This window comes from Lepidochelys kempii, chromosome 2, assembly GCF_965140265.1.
Source record: "Lepidochelys kempii isolate rLepKem1 chromosome 2, rLepKem1.hap2, whole genome shotgun sequence".
Taxonomy (NCBI): domain Eukaryota; kingdom Metazoa; phylum Chordata; order Testudines; family Cheloniidae; genus Lepidochelys; species Lepidochelys kempii.
In genome coordinates, this window is record NC_133257.1 from 92274732 (window position 1) to 92291445 (window position 16714).

Sequence of the window (16714 nt, forward strand, 5' to 3'; positions counted from 1 at the left end):
AGTATAATATAAATATAAGGATATTAAGATATAGTGGAGATAGGCCTTGATTCAGCAAAGTATTTAAGCATGTGCCTATCCACTTGAGTAGTGTCACTGGCTTCAGTAGGGTAATTCAAATACTTGAATTTAGGCAAGTGTTTAAATACCTTGCTGGATCAGGGCCATAGTGCTCTTGAAAGCTGCCAAATTGACAGTCATAGCTTTGTCATCTCTTTATCCACAGAACCCAAAAGGCAACTAATGGACAAGCTTTCCTACACTGCTCTGTCAATATGCCACAAGGAGTAGGTATTAGGATAGTTCAGCCCCTCTGTCCTTAAACTCTCCTTGCCTGCTGGTGAAACTACCAACAAGAGAACTGATCCTTGCTCCAGGTTAAATTAAACCACAACCATGCAATTAATTTCTTACATTTTTCAAAAGTATAAATGTATGGGCTTTCATTGTAGCTGTTCCCGGTATAGATTTAAAAACATCTTAGCTAAGTATTTACTCTTTTTTTGGACATCACGTGCAAATGGCTATCACAGGAGATACTGCCCACAACTCTGATCTTTCTGAGAATACAATCAATTGGCTCTCACTGCATATCTATCACCAAGGGAACAGCACACAGCCAAAGAAACAGACAATACTCAGTGGAAGGAAATGGGGGGGGGGAACCCTGCAATATTTACTTTTTAAATATATTTTGAATTAAGATGTTACAAAGGTATCAGTATTGGAAAAATACGGTTGCACTTCTTGTTTGAGTATGACCCACTGAGGATTGGCTTTAACAATTGTACAGTGTGTAAATATTATTACAGGATTTAAATCCACTCACTACTGCTGCCACTTTTCTCTCTCATTTCCATTTTTGTAAACTCGTCTGCTGGTGGTGTTTGGCAAACACTGGCAGAAGAGAAGAAGATAGCAAGGGATAAAGAAGGAGGAGTAGGTAAATCTATCATGAGACTCTCTAACTGACTTTACTATTCTATGCAGTGTGTTGAGCAGTGAAAATATTTTCCATATTCTCTGTGTATGGAAATGGCATGGTCTTTCTCTGATCTTCCAATCATTAACAAATCTGAGCAGAGTGGAGAGGACAGAAGCAAAGGGATATAGTTTCCCTCTTCCTTAGTCAGTGTCTCCTGGGCTTCAATCATGGGAGGCATAAGTAGCTAGAAATCTTTAAAACACCAACATTTTTTTAAAACAATGTTTTCTTTTGCTTCTGAGACTAGCATAACAGCACAGTAGTGTAAGTGGAAGCAGAACTAGAAGCAGAATTCCTGTAGGAATTGGAATGGAGATGATAGATGGAGCAAAATATAGTCATTGTATCATGGATGTGGTTTTGCATCTGATCAATAGAATGGAGCCTGAGCCTCATTGAGGCTCCTAGGGGCTATTATAACATTAATAATAACTTGGGATTTACAATAATAGTGATAGTGTGTCTCCAGTTGTTACTGATCTTTTTTTTAAATATTGTCAAGCTCCTTTTAGAAAGTTTGTTTAAAATCTATGGGCCAGCTAGTATAAATTGGTATAGCTGAGGACCTGGCCTACTGTTTCTAAAAGGAGTTTGATAACTAGGTTCTCGCCCGTGTGTGTGTGTATACACAATCATGTATTTAGAAAATAAAGAAAAATCCCCTGCTATTTAAGTCCAAGTTCAGTTTGTACTAAAATGTTTCCATGCAATTCCAATGACTATCTCTTAATTGTAAACTCAAGTAAATCACTGACTTACTTTAGTAGCATGAAATACCATATTATAAAAATCATAGGAAATTTGCCGTTTTGATGGTTGGCTGCCATATAGGACAGAATGAATTACATTCAGCATTTGAAAGCATTGGAAATCTGAGCGATCAAAAGAATTTAAATCAACTCTAAAACAGAGTTTTAAAATGCTGAAGTTGATTTCTAGCAGTGGTTTTGGCCCTGCAGACTGCCAGAACGATGCATTCTTCCCCAAAATGGTTTTCCAGAGCACTGTAATCCTCTCTTACAGCACCCCTGCTAGTTCAGTACTGAGTCTCTTGAGGGAAGCTTATTGTGTACCAAGTGAGATTATGGTTTTGTGATATCAGGATATGTCCCTGAGATATCAGAAGTTTTCTTTACTTGTCACCTAAGTTAAGACTTTAAGCCAGAACTCCAATGGTGAAAGTCTAATGCACTAGCTATGCTGCATACAAGTCTTATTACACTATGTCATACAACTCTATAAACACTCCAGCTGAAGAAGTAACGGATGCTGAACAAGCCTATTTGGAACAATTGCTAAACAGCTTTGGTGTCTTGACTGATTGCATTGATAATGTTGCCCCTTGCCTCTCTAGTTTGAATATGAGTAGTTAGCCAGTCAAGCTGCCATCCCTCTTTACCCCAGGCTGTGTCTTGATGGACAGAAAGGATATGTTTTTCAAACATGTTGTCTTAACATGATGAAAAAGTCCATTGAGACTCAGGCTCATCCATTTGCTGGCTATGGTGTCGCCTGGGTAGGGTGGGTGGTCAACTGAGCATTAAGCTAACTCCACGGAGCTAACAGAACAAACAGACCCTTTTTGCCTATCAAGATAGGGCCTTAATGGTGAACCTGAGGACCAGCTGCCCATGCACTGGTGCCCTTTGCAGCATAAGGTGCTCCAAAAGGCACAACTACACAGGGCCACTCAGGAAATCCAAAGTGAATCAACTAAAGTGTGAAGTCAGTACCCATAAATTGTAAAGTGCTTGAAATTGTGTGTATGCCTCCTTGGAAGAGGAGTTAAAGTGATCTAAAGCCAGCCATTTGACTGCTGAATGTGAACCTGGCAGAGCCGGGCAGGGGATTAGCGCACTTTAATATATGCTCATTGACATCACTCCTTTATTTGAGTCAGTATAACTTTCCTGAGTATCCTTGTGCAGGTAAGTCCAAAGAGAGTGTCAGAATCTCCTGTATAGTTCAGTACCATCCAGGATATTAAACCTTATGCTACAAGGTTTAAGCAGATCCCCTGAAGTAGTTGGTGGTGGCCACTGACAGAGACAATATATTGGACTAGCGGGACCTGGGGTCTGATCCAGTATGACCATTCCTATGTTCCTGTGGAGGCTCTTATCGGGTCAGACAGCTCAGCATTGAGCGTGTCCTTCAAGTAGGAAATGGTGCACCAGAGGTTGCTGCATGGAAGGAAGGAAGCTAAACTGTCAATGGGTGGATTGAGGGAGGGATGATCATAGTGGACCCCACTTCTAAGCCTCCTTCAGCAGTCGGCTTTCCTGTACCCCACAGCAATAAGTGCCTGAACCAGAGAATGTCTCAGATGCTGAAACATTACTTCATCCCTCTGGACTAATCTTGCTCCCAAAATGCACAAAATACTTCCCTGGCTGCCAAAACCATCCCATATGCACCCTACTGGTGTCCCCATAATGAGACTAAATGTATGTCCTAGTTGAAATAGTCTGGTCACCCTCCTACTTAACATGTATAGTCATTCACAGATGCCTGTTCCTTAATTCTCCTCGAGAGAATAACAAGTACTGGGGAGAAGTTCAGCCCCCTTTGTCCTCAGGGATTCTCAACCTTTTTCTTTCTGAGGGTCCCCCAACATGCTATAAAAACTCCACCGGCCACCAGTGCCACAATAACTGGTTTTCTACATATAAAAGCCAGGGCCAGTGTTAGGGGGTAGCAAGCAGGGCAGTTGCCTGGGATCCCAAGTAATGGGGGCCCCCGCAAAGCTACATTGTTCAGGCTTCAGCTGCAGCCCTGGGTGGTGGGGCACAGGGCCCTGGACTTCAAATATGGTGGGGCTTCGGCTTTCTGCTCTGGGCCCCAGCAAGTCTAACGCTGTCCCTCTTGGCGGACCCCTTAAAACCTGATCATAGCCTCCCAGGGACCCCTGGTTGAGAATCACTGCTCTATAACCTGTTTTTTAACCTTGCTAAGCATCTAGGTAGCATCTTCTGTGCTTCAACTAAGATTTTGAACAAGTAATTAACAGCACCTGTAGCAAAGGGATTTTAACCATGGAAGTCAGTTGTTAGATGCACACACGCAGGTTTCACAGTCTGCAGTACTCTGCATTTTGCTCAAGAAAAGAAGGGAAGCAGCTTTATAAAATGCTGCTATCCTCACTGTGGTTGTGAATAGGCTAGACTTGAGATCTTTAAGTGTTTTTCCTTTTCCCTTTTAACTGCAATTTTGTTATTGTACTGCTGCCCCCATCTCTACTAAATATGGCTTTTGAAATGTAAATCATATCATGTTCTCAGCGATGCATCTGACACCCTCAGCACTGTTTCTCTTTGCACTTCAAAGAGCTGTGCGGTCACACTTTGCATCTCAGCAAAATCACAATATTTGCCTTCTGAAGATCTCCTTTAATGTGTACAATCAATCTCTGATCATGTGTTTTGGGGTTTTTTTGTTCCCCGGAGTCTATTAATATTAATGTTTCTAGAGGTCATCAGGAAACATAATCTCTTCTTTTTTTAATTTCTCAGTGAGTGCGCCTGAAGAGGGAGAGAAGCACAAGAGAGACAAGACAATTGAACATCACAAGTGGCTCAATCCCAAAAAAATGATGCTGGATGAACAGTGGATTAGAACTAAATTTTAAAAAGGAAATACAATCTCAGTGTGACAATTGTCTTCACTTTCAAATTCATGATGGCTAAAATCCACTGGCTGGACGGCTGAGGTGAGCGTCGTACGTTTGCTGTTTGGGCTCAGTGCATATCCCTTGTACCTACGGCTCAAAGGACCTGGGAGCAGGTGGGAATTGGATGATGCCAAATGCGGGAATGGGGAGACAAATGGACTGTGACAAGCTAAGATGGAAGTGACTTGACAGCTTCAAGCCTCGCAGTTGCCTCTAGTAAGGACAGGTTAAGATTGGAATCACAAGCTTCGCTGGGAGAGCAGTATGCAGGAAGCTGGTTTTCAGGCCACAAATGCTTTCACAGGTAAGGACTGTTGCTATCATTAAACTAATAATTTCTGGGCTGATTGCTGTTGTTTGGGAAAATAAGTGGCATAAATATGTGGCAGTAGACAGCACTGGTGGTGAGCATTACATTCATTGATATAAATAATTCAACTCCTATAAGATAACAGAGACTAACGCAGCTTTTCGTTCAGTTATTTTAAGTTCTTTGAAATTGATGGCTGCGTGCCTTCGGAAGGGAGCCCCCAAACTTCGCTGATCCAAGTGTTTCATTGAAAACTTGCCAGAGGCAGGAGGGGCCACCTAAATTGCATAAAATGTAACAGATTACAGCTGCTCTTATTTTTAATATGGAAGTGAGTCCTGGAGAGACTACAGGTCACAACAGGCAAAGTGCCCTGTCTCGTCTCAAACAGAGCTGCTGCATATTGGATTTTGTAGTCTCCATGGGCTGTATCTCCATATGCAAGTGATGTCCATGGGCTGAATTTGCCACATGATTGTCATTTGGGCCACTCTTGCTTTAATTAGGTATTTAGCCTTTAGTTCAAATTTATTTTCCTGTAGGTGTGTTGGAAACAAAATAAAAAAGCCAATAAGGCTGTACTTTCTTCTCAAGAAATCTTCTAGTGAAAAGTCCATTAGAAATTCCATTATAATCTTTCTGTATGTCTCTCTTGATTTCTAAGGGGGGTGGGGTGGGGTGGGGTGGGCAATGGACCCTGTTGCTTTGTTCCAAGCCTACTGGCCAACTGAGAACCAGCAGGAACTGGCTGAAAATTCTACTGGAATTTCTGTGTCTTTAGAAGAATTTAGATAATGGTCTAGTACCACAGCACAAATTAAGTATAGGACGTGTAACGTGCATTTTTCCCATTTTTAAATCAGGTGACGAATTACTGAATTTTCATTATTATTATTATTGGTTATTATTTTTTGGATACATATACCCAAGAAAGAATAATGTCCCTGTTTCAGAGCTACTTTCATCAATATTCCTGGCTGGACTGGTAACTTTTCCTAGGACGGAAAAATAAAGGTTTTTCCAAGGGTAGAATCCCAATTGTCCTTTCTGGTGGCAGCTTCCTCAGCACAGACATACTTCCCACTCTTTCTTGCCTGAATTTGAGAGTAACCCTAAATCCAGTTATTTTTATATTGAAGAAACATGATACTAGGGTTTAAAGCTTTCTCTAAATGAGGTTATGTTGTATTGTAGTGTGGTGTGCAATGTTCACTCTGTCTCATAAGGGATTACCCTTTCTTCCTCAAAACAAAAAACTATACTCTTAGGGAGCTGCCCTTACATAAAGGCATTAGGGGACTCTTCCATAGTGAAGAGTGACTAAAGTGTTTAAATACGTTTATAGGTATATATGCACACACCGTAGATTCAGGTGACTTGTAAAGGAACCAAGTTGAAAACTCATCCCTTTACGTTATGACAAGGAGAAAAACATATTTTCTTCAAACTTGTTTCAAACTACTTTCTGCATTTGCTTCCTTGTTGTTATTTCAGTACAATATCTAGAGATAAACAATGACATTCAGTGGACAGCTTGTGAGTTAATTGCATGGGTAGGTGAGTGTTCCTTAGAGAAATGCCCAGGAATGCATTTAAAGACATTTTTATTTTAATTTAACAGTTGCAATTAAAATGTAATGTTAGCAGTGTACTATTGCTCCCACATCCCACACTTACTTCAATGATGGGAGTGGTGGTTTACCCTCACAACAAAGTAATACAATGATATTCTGCAGTTAGTGTAGTCTGTAGTGAGGGGGAGGGTGTGAGCGTACGAAAAAGGCAGTTATTTGCCTCATTAGCATTTATATGTACAATAAAGAAGCTTTGAAATATGTGTCAGTGTTGAGCCTAGCAGTTCTAAGGGAGAGCAACTATAGCTACAAGGAGACTAATAAACACTTTCACTTTACAGCTGAATTAAGTGTTGGTGAAAGGAACCTTGGAAGACATTATGCTTCTGTTTATCCATTATGGTACATCAAGGCTCACCAGCTCACCAAAAGGTTTTAACCCTGAGCCTGGAAGGCCTACTGTTAAGACTAAGAGGGTAGTTCAGTCCAGTCTCCATGCTCATTTTGTTGGGACAGCTGTCAAGGCTGCCAAACTATAATTTATGTATTTGTTTGGTGATGTGATCACTTATCCCTAAGAAATGGACTGAAGTAATTAAATCATTTCACATAGATAACCCAATAGCATCTGACAGTAACAGCTTTTTGTCTGTACTTACTATGTACTGATCTGAATGGCTGACTTAGAGGTGAAAAGCTCAGTATCCCATTACCAGTTCCCTGAATTATCTAGTCCCTCAACAGAGAGTAGTCTTTATATAAATCTGCAACCCACTGTCCATTACCATTTCTTCTACTCAATAAAAATAATTGATAAGAAACAGATTCAGTTTATTATATGTTCACAATATTAATACCATTTTTACTGGAGCAGCATTTAGTTATGCCCCCCCCTCCATGATTTTGTTGAATGCACAGCTTTCATTGAAACTTTCTTCTTGTGTGATATTCTCTGTGTGGATAGAGACATAATAGATAAAAATAAGTAAATAGTATAGAAATGCTTGAGTGTTAAAGGAATATATTACCCATTCTGCTCTGTCCAACTATCTCAGCATTCTCAGGGTACTGTGAGAAGCACAATACTACATATATAATGACAGCTTTTAATGGCAATTAAAGTTAGGTCAAAGTGAGAATCATTTATCCAATTACCTCTGAAATTTGGGAATCTGGATAAACACGACCCAGAGCCAAACCACTCGTGATATTGTCTTTACAAAACTTGACAAAACTTTTGCAAAAACAAAGCCAGACTTTTCCTCATCTCTAAATATGTAGTTAACCTTTTTGAGGTAAATGCTGGCAGTAGCCATCTTTCTCAAAAGTGAAGTCATTGGCAGCTCAGTGTAAAACAATATAAGCATTTTTCAAATCTGTTCTAGTAAATAAAATATAATAGCACTAAAGATACTATTAAAGGGAGTTGGAAATTCATTTATAGATTGACACTGGGCTACCACTCTGCCATGGTCACAAATTTACATGACGTTCTAGCAAGATGGCCACCACTGGTGGTAGGCTCAGATATCCAACTATAATGAAAAAACTACTTTTGAAAAACACTACTTGAATGTACAGAACATTCACTCTCCTTTCTGTGGCAGGCATGTTTGCATCTGCCTCGTTAGGTCAGTCTGACCTTCCTGGGTACTCAGGAATTGCTTGTACAATCACAATTCTGTAGCCTTTATTTTCATTTTGAATTGATTAATAGTTCTGTGGTAAAGCACAGTGAGTCTGGCTTCTGTGCGGCCACAGTTTTAAGATTAATAGCATAGAAATCACCCTTAGATTTGGAGGCTCTAGGAACACATGAAGAACGAAGACCGTGACCACACGCACAATCATAAGTAAGAAGTTTTGTCTGTATTATAAGTTTTACTAAGCAGATAATTAGGGTTACAATCTCACATTTGGGTATAAAACCTGAGAGGCCATTTCACATATCCAAAGATGCTATATAGATTCTAGTGGATCTCTCAACAGGTGGTTGTCGTAGAAGGATGGTTCCGGCTTGGGTTGTCCCAATGAGGTCTTCCCTCCAGGTCTTCCCACTTTATCTCAGCCAGAGCACCTCTTTTATCTTGTTGTTCTGACCATGCCTAACACCTTATGCACATGCATGAGGGTTCCAACCCTCCTTTTTCTTATCTGTACTTACACACCCCAGGAATTTTGGAAGTGCTCCACTTTCTATAGGCCATTCTCTTAGTTCACCTTTTTCTTATTAGCATTTAAGTCAACCTGTTTCCAGGGCAACCTGTGCTCAGAACAGAACTTTTCATGAGTTACAGTCAGGTGTCGTGTGGTCTATTTTTCCATAACATCACCTATTGGAACATTCTTTGTAGTAATCTTGTAGCTTTCATGGCATAGGGTCAGTCTTAGGTCACTCACTCATATCAAGTCTCCTTAAGCCTGAGTCCTAGTGTGGCTAAGCTGAAATCTTACAGGCCTTAGCCTGTAGGCCTTACATTACTGTCTTGTTTTACTTATATACCTAATACACACTCATCACTCCTATATACTTGTCAACCTTATATCCTATAGTCCTATCCTACTTATATCTATTCATTTCACATTGATTATATATGACATAACATATGAGTTTACCATGACAATAACATATTTCAGTGATAAAATGAACTAATTGGATACAATCCCCCGTTTGTGAATTTTTAAGATTAGTGTGTCACAGACAAGTCTCTCACTGCCTCTTAATTCTTGGGAGATACTGATTGTATTTTGTTAATGCCCCTTAGAACGCAGATAATAGTAGATTGCATTCTGCTATAGTTATTAAATATTTGATTTGCAGATGTGTTATATGTTGAGCTCTGATAGTATTCTCTGCACTTCAGTATGCAGAAGAATACATGATCCCTGCCCCAAGAGCTTACAATCTAAGTATATTGCACTCAGTACGATTGAGAAAAACATAGTGAAATGAAACTAGTTTAAATATGGTAACGTATATTCCACAGGTCTATTTCTCAGGCTTAAATACTTTAAAATAATTGCTGTCATTACAGATAAGAAAGCTACTCATAAAGCTATTCAGCAATGACAGTGCCATGTGATAGTGATAATTGTCAATTACAGCATTGTTAGATTTAAATCAATCTACCCTGGAATCTTCTAATCAATTACTGAACAAATATTGACTTTAGTAAGCTGTATTTTCCATATACAAATAGCCATTCATTTCATACAGATGGAGAATTTTATATTTTCAGTGGACACCTTTATAGATTTTGATGCACACAGCAGAATGTGTACTGAATACTTATTGCCAGAAGGGACCATTCTGATCATCTAGTTTGACCTCCTGTATAATACGGGCCATAGAACTTCCCCAAAATAATTCCTAGGGCATATCTTTTAGAAAAACATCCAATCATGACTTCAGAATTGTCAGTGATGGAGAGAGCCCACCATGATCCTTGGTAAATTATTCCAGTGGTTAATTACTCTCACCATTCAATATTCATGTTTTATTTCCATTTTGAATTTGTCTAGCTTCAACTTTCAGCCATTGGATCATATTTTATACCTTTCTATGCTCCATTGAAGAGCACATTAGATATATTTCAATTTTTTTATCACAGTAAAAAGGGTGGATTTTCTTGACTGGGCAAAATGAATGCAGTGTTCTTCAAGTAAAACTCAGAAAATTAAAAGGGATACTTTAAAATGAAAATTGACTGTACAAGTGCCATTGTATTTGTAGTTTCTCCCTAATTAAACATGATTATTCATTTTATAAGGGGAAAAAGATGGGGTATGGAAGTCCAGCTGTGTTCTTGCTGGCTCATGCATCATTACTAATGATGAAGATTTTGCATTTTGAATGTAGCAATTCATTTGATAATGCATGAGCCAGAAAAGAAGCCATTGCACATTGGCTCTGAGTAGCTGACAGGAGTAACAAGCAGTTACACTTACTTTTGTCAGTAAAGTAAGCAGATAATACACAAGAAACAGATGTGTTATGCAAGAAGATGCTATCTGAACATGTCAGTGCTCTTACCCTACCTGCACTGTAGTTAGTTCATCCTCAAATTTGGGGGCTGAACTATAATCAAGATCCACTGGGTAAGTAATGTCCTCTGGCTTCTAAATACCTGCTTTTTAAAATGAATCAATCTTCCCCCAAAAAGTCAGAGAGAGGAAAGAAGTCACTTGTGATGCCTTGAATAAAACCCATGTTGGAGAGTTAAGAGTGCAGGAACAACTCTGGGCCCAAGAAACCATGCATGGACAGGCTTACTGGGCATGCTCCAATTGGAGAGACTTAAAAGAGGGTGATTTCAGCACAGAAGGGGGTAGACGGGGAGGAGCAGACATGCACTTGTTGCTGAAGAGGGATTATGCCAGGAAGGCATTGCCAGGGGAGGTCTGCAGCACAGAGCCAAGACTCCTTACCCTGCTGCGACCCGTGGATTAGGTCGCCAGGGACAACCATCGTCCACTATGCGCCACAAGAGGAGGGGCACAGCACTAGGAAGAGGCCCAGGGAAAAGTAGAGTTGCCAACTTTCTAATTGCACAGAACTGAACACTCTTGATCTGCCCCCTGCCCTGAGGCTGCCCCCCTGCCCACACCCCTTCTCTGAGGCCCCATCTCCTCTCACTCCATTCCCCCCTCCTTCCGTCGCTCACTCTCACCCACCCTCACTCACTGTCACTGGGCTGGGGCAGGTGATTGGGGTATGGGAGGGGGTGAGGGCTCCGGCTGGGGGTACGGGCTCTGGTGTGGGGCCAGAAATGAGGCGTTCAGGGTGTGGGAGGGGGCTCCAGGCTGGGGTCGGGGGTTAGGGTGCGGGAGCGGGTGAGGGCTCTGGGGTGGGGTCAGAAATGAGGGGTTCAAGATATGGGAGGGGGGTATGAGAGGGGGCTCTGGGCTGAGGTAGGGGGTTAGGGTGCAGGAGGGGGTGAGGGATCTGGGATGGGGCCAGAAATGAAGGGTTCAGGGTGTGGGAGGGGGCTCCAGGCTGGGGCAGGAGTGTGGGAGGGGGTGTGGGCTCTGGCTGGGGGTGTGGGCTCTGGGGTGGAGTACCTGGCCAGTAGGAACTGTGGAGATGGCGCTAGGGGCAGGGTCAGTACATGGAGCCCCCGTGGCTGCCCCGTGCTGAGGAGCCGGACATGCTGGCCGCTTCTGGGAGCCGCGTGGAGCCAGGACAGGATATTGCTGACAATATCGATGATGACAGTGACCATGCTGATTCAGAAACATGGAGGTAACCAAAACAAAGACAATGTTAATATAGTAAAGTAAGCACAGCCAGAAACAGTTGGTGGCTGCCAAAGGGGAATTGGCTGGAAAACCCATTTAATTTTTAGTACTTTCCTGTGTCCTTTTTAGAGCTGAAGCTGATGCATCATGTTTATTACATCTTTGGTTAATTGGGTGGAGGCAAGAAAAATATGGGAAAGCAGATCCCTACTGTCAGTGCAGTGATGCAAATGAAGAATGCTAGGCCAAATTCTGCTTTCACAAATGCAACTCCTATTAAATTGGTAGGGTTTGGTCAAAAGTCTAATATTTTGCTGATTGGTTTCAGACCGACCATTTGACGTAATACCGTTTTTTTTTTAATTTCCATTAAATAAAGAAAAAGAAACTTTCAACGGAAACATACACAACTATGTTGTTATGCTATTTTATGTATTCATAAGCTGTAGAAATGCCTATAATTGTATAAGATAATTATTTACATTTTCTGAGATCTTGTGGGGTCTGTGGAGGTATCAATATATTACCCCATTATTTTTCAGTGAGCACTAGAATAGGTCAAATCACACGTCGATTAATTGCTTGCCAGTTATAATTGTTCTTAAACCAAAGCTTTCTTGTGAGTAGGTACACAAAAAATCCCTCTGTTAGCTAGTGGTTCCCCTCAGCCTTCTTCTATTGTATTCCACACGAGTTCCAGAGGGCTAAAATTTGCCCCATTCCTGGGGTTTGGCTTTATTTATAAAAGGCACTCCTAGTGAAACAATTTAAAATCCAGGCCAAGCCTTCTCCCCAGGCTTGGCTTACTCCCAGGTTTCCTCCCCAAGGACTTCCCAGCTCAGGGTTGAGGTTTTCCCTCGAAGGAACTTCCCTTTTCGCAGTGGACTATCGAATCATCAGCAGCAATGAGTAAGCAACATTTACTCAAGTTTCTAGCATCACTTGGGTAGTTTACAAACACTGCCAGCTTGTTACCTGCACTCAGAACGATTCCATTTTATTAGGGAAAGAAAGAAAAGGTACACGTATATCTTTACAAACCTTCATTCTTTTAGATATTGGTCCTTTTCAAGACAGGTTTGTATCCAGTGGAAACTGCTGAGTTTTAAAATAGGGGGCAGGTTGGCCAGAAGGAATTGGCTGTCTCTGAAGCATAGCCCGCAACCAGGCTCTACCTAGTTAACAACAAAACAACAACAAAGATTCCACCCAAAATGTGATCACTCCTCTTCTTTCCTGATATTTAAGTTGTCATAATTAGACTTTAGAGCTTACTCAACCCCAGGTGCTCTGATACTCTGGTAATGAGTGCGGTATAAAAACCTAATAGAACAGATATGAGTAAATGAGACAATGTATACTTCTTAGCTGTTATTTCAAGCTGTCTGTAGACTCAGACAGTCGTAACTGCCCTCTGTTCACATTCCTAAAGTTATGTTCACAGCCACAAGGGCTAGAGACTTACTTTTTAAATGAGAATTTTGAGCTGGATTCTCCAGTTTGCTGAGCCTATTTTGTATAAACAAAATGGCCTGGAAACAGCATTGGGGAGAAACCCTTGTGTAGGGAAACTGACTACTTGCAGAAAGTTGGCAGCGGCAGCAAGGCTGCCTCTTGTGCCAGCTGCCTCATATCCCCAATGTGAGGGGGCACGTTAAAGGTGTTAACAGGAAGGAGTGTGGTCCAGTGGAACTCCACTACACCTGACCTCCCTGCACCCCATCTCCAGAAGGTATATGGTGGAAGTTACAGTAGTTTCCTTGCTTCTCCAGCTTCTGACTGGGCCAAGCGGTTGAAGATCAGGAAGTTTCAATCAGCTCCTTGCAGCTGTTCTAAGTACCTAAAAATGTAAGTTTGTCATGTGACTCATTCAGTACAACACTGCCATGGTAACAGGTAACAATTGTCTAAATAAAACCAGAGCAAAAATAAATCAAGGAGGTAGTAAATCTTAAAGAGCAGATGCTGTGTAAGAAAGAACAGAGAAACATAAGGGATGTGAGAACTGGCCATGGACTCTTTGATTCTGAACTTGTTCTCATTTTGTCCTAATGTTTTCTGTCCAGTTTTGAATCCTCTTTGGAGGAAGGTAAACCATTCTTTGTGTCTGTGATGTTCCCATTTTCTACACTACAAAGTGACTCCATTTTGATTTAAGGGCGGGAATAGAGGGAGCTTTGTTAAGTAAAGAGGAATTCCACATTTTAAAGATGAACCCAGCCAAGAATGGTACACAGCCAGATCTTCAATCAGAGCTTCTGAGAGTGAGATGACTCTTATGACTCTGTGTGCGCGTGCGTGTGTGTGTGTAGATGTATGCATACTGTGGTAGTGGGAGAGGGAGCACTACAAATAGGACAAGGTGGTAGCTTCAGAAAAGCATGGAAGACTTGTTTGGGATATGACCGGTTAAGAAATTGTCTGTTTATCCTGGAGGCTTAGACTATATAAACCTGTAATTTATACTGGCTGAAGATGAATTTACAGACTGGCTGTGTATTCAGTCAGTCCTTGATTTAAATGGAAAAATTGGAGATTGTGGATGACTCACTATATTTTTCCCCCTTCTGAGACTTATTATACTTGATTTGTTTATTTCAAAAGAAATGCTCCATATGCTCAGTTACAAATATCCGCTCCCAATTGCTCAGAGCAAGAATTTTGAGAGGCGTGTGATCTGCCAAGATAGTGGCAGAATAATAGTAAAAACTTCTCTGTGGTTAATTCAAGAGATTGGTAGTACCTATAAAGAAATAGGTTTCTTTTGTGGAGGAATGTAACGTTCTTGCCAAACATAATATTGTTTTTAGAAGCTATTATACACTTGTCTGTGTGGTGCAGAAAGCAGGGTATACTATACCATTAAAAGCAGGAAGTGTGACTCCAGAAGATGCATCTTTCAGAGTATTTCTATAGTCTGGGAGTGGAAAAAGTCATTCAGCATGAATTCTCAGTCGGTTTTGCACAATCTCTCAAGTGTGCTGCATTTGTAAAACCATACTATGCAATCTAATGATATAAATGGGAAGGGTTAGCACCATCTCCTGAGTACCATTGTTGTTGTTTGTATTGCAGTAGTTCCAAGGGTACCCAGTTGACTTCAGGGCCCCTTTCCTCCGTACAAGCAAATACTAAAAGACAGCCCTTGTCTGAGAGTTTACAATCTAAACAGATAAAATAGACAGGAAGGGAGATCAAAATTGGGAGGAAGGAAATATTATTATCCTAAGTTTACCAATGAGGAAATGATGCACAGAGGGATATTAAATTACTTGCCTAGGATTAGACAGGAGGTCTTGGAGAGCTGAAAACTGAACCCCAGATCTCCTGAGTCCCAGTCCAATGCCTTAACCACAAGTAATAATCTATTTTTTTTAATATCTGGGTCAGCATCACCACACCACTTTCTTTCACTTTTATCCTTCTTCACCCTGTCTCCTATGAAGGGTAAAAAGCCCTCACTCAATAGTTGTTTGTTTGTTTGAAAGATGAGCTATTTCATAGGATAGGCTTAATTCTTTTCTGCAGTTTTGGAATTCAAGGACGTATATTGATATATGGCAGAAATGTTGAAGAAGAAATTTAACTTTGAGTACTTGTTAAATCAACAAGATAGAAGAGTGTGCATATCGGGCTGGGATGATGGGAGGTTTCGGGTTTATTGTGGAAGTAAAAGCAAAAATAAATATTCAATAATTGAATTCAGTAGTAAATAAATAGAATATCATGTGGTTTGGATTGTGGTGTTAAGATTATTGTTCCTAGGATCAATTTTTTAGATACCTATAATAATCCTAACTGGCATTAACTGCTGTGTCATCCATAAATCTAGGTTGTGAGGAGAATGTGATTTGGGGATGGAGGATTGCATAAGGGTTATTTAGTATATTACTTTTTTAGTGCTTAAAAAAAACAAATTATTTAATTGCTAACTAGAGAATGGAATTACTTGTCCTGGTGCCAATAAATTTTGAGAATAAAATTTATTCCACGTGGGAATAAAATTTAGTGAGACATGAAAATAAAGCTGTTTGCATGAACATCACTTCCTTTCTCCAACAGATGGAAATTTTTCTAGAAATGTAAAATAATTTTACCAGGTTTGTGGTTTAATTCCCTTTATTAGTTGATTTTGTTTAAAATAAGGCTACTATGTGGACCCAGTATCTTTGAAAATAGTGATTGCAGCATAAAGTGAGTGACAAGGCAACATATTGCTTTTGTTGCTTTCTTCACATGGACCACATGGAACATTTTAAAACTTATTTCTAAGGCCCCCTCACAAGGGCTGTGAATAAATACTATAAATATGTGCATTACAAAGTATGAACAGGAATCTGCTAACTTTACTCTGCAAATAGGCCCTTTTTCAATCGAAGGGGATACTTTTGAAGTAAGGTACTAATGAGTAACAGTGGCAGAATCATGCCTCGCTGTCACCTTAGCAAAGATTAAAGGTCTTAGGAAAAACTAATCCTGTTTACCATCTTCTTGGAGAAAACCATGTCATAGAAGTGGGGCAAAAGTTCAGTTTATGTAGGACGAGAGAGAAAGGAGAGAGAGATTATTTATGTTGCATCATTAGTGTATAGTTACTTTTACAAGAGGTGAAGTATGCCAAATAGATAACAGACTCCTGCGCCAAAGTGCTAACTGTCTAACGTGAAGGTCAAGTATAAAACACAGAAGCAACCATGGAATGTTGCACAGTGTCTACTGCTGAAATGCTTCATGGATATAGATGGGGTCTGTTCTTTGGAAAAGAGGGAAAAAGGTGAGCAGACATCAGTTGATAGGCTGTTCCAAGTATATGGGCTGGTTAAAAAGAAGATGACACAAACTTTGAAGAGGGTAAAAGAGACAAAAGAATGTGTTGGCAGAGTACAGGGAATGGGAAAGCTAGTAGCAGAAGAAGAGGGTAGAGAGAACTTTGAAAG

General features: G+C 40.5%; 1 protein-coding gene and 1 long non-coding RNA gene across 7 annotated transcripts in view; one reads left to right on the forward strand and one right to left on the reverse strand.

Moving 5' to 3' along the window:
• LDLRAD4 (low density lipoprotein receptor class A domain containing 4) overlaps positions 1 to 16714 on the forward strand; it is a 426914-nt gene that overhangs the window by 168858 nt on the left and 241342 nt on the right. For all 6 annotated transcript variants that reach the window (XM_073331676.1, XM_073331675.1, XM_073331677.1 and 3 more), the window contains one exon: positions 4498 to 4959. In XM_073331676.1, coding sequence (XP_073187777.1) covers positions 4920 to 4959 — 40 coding nt within the window. In that variant the 5' untranslated portion in view covers positions 4498 to 4919. The remainder of the gene's footprint in view (positions 1 to 4497; positions 4960 to 16714) is intronic.
• Positions 1 to 16714, reverse strand: part of LOC140906865 (uncharacterized) — a 37113-nt gene that overhangs the window by 478 nt on the left and 19921 nt on the right. The gene's annotated exons all lie outside the window — the stretch shown is intronic.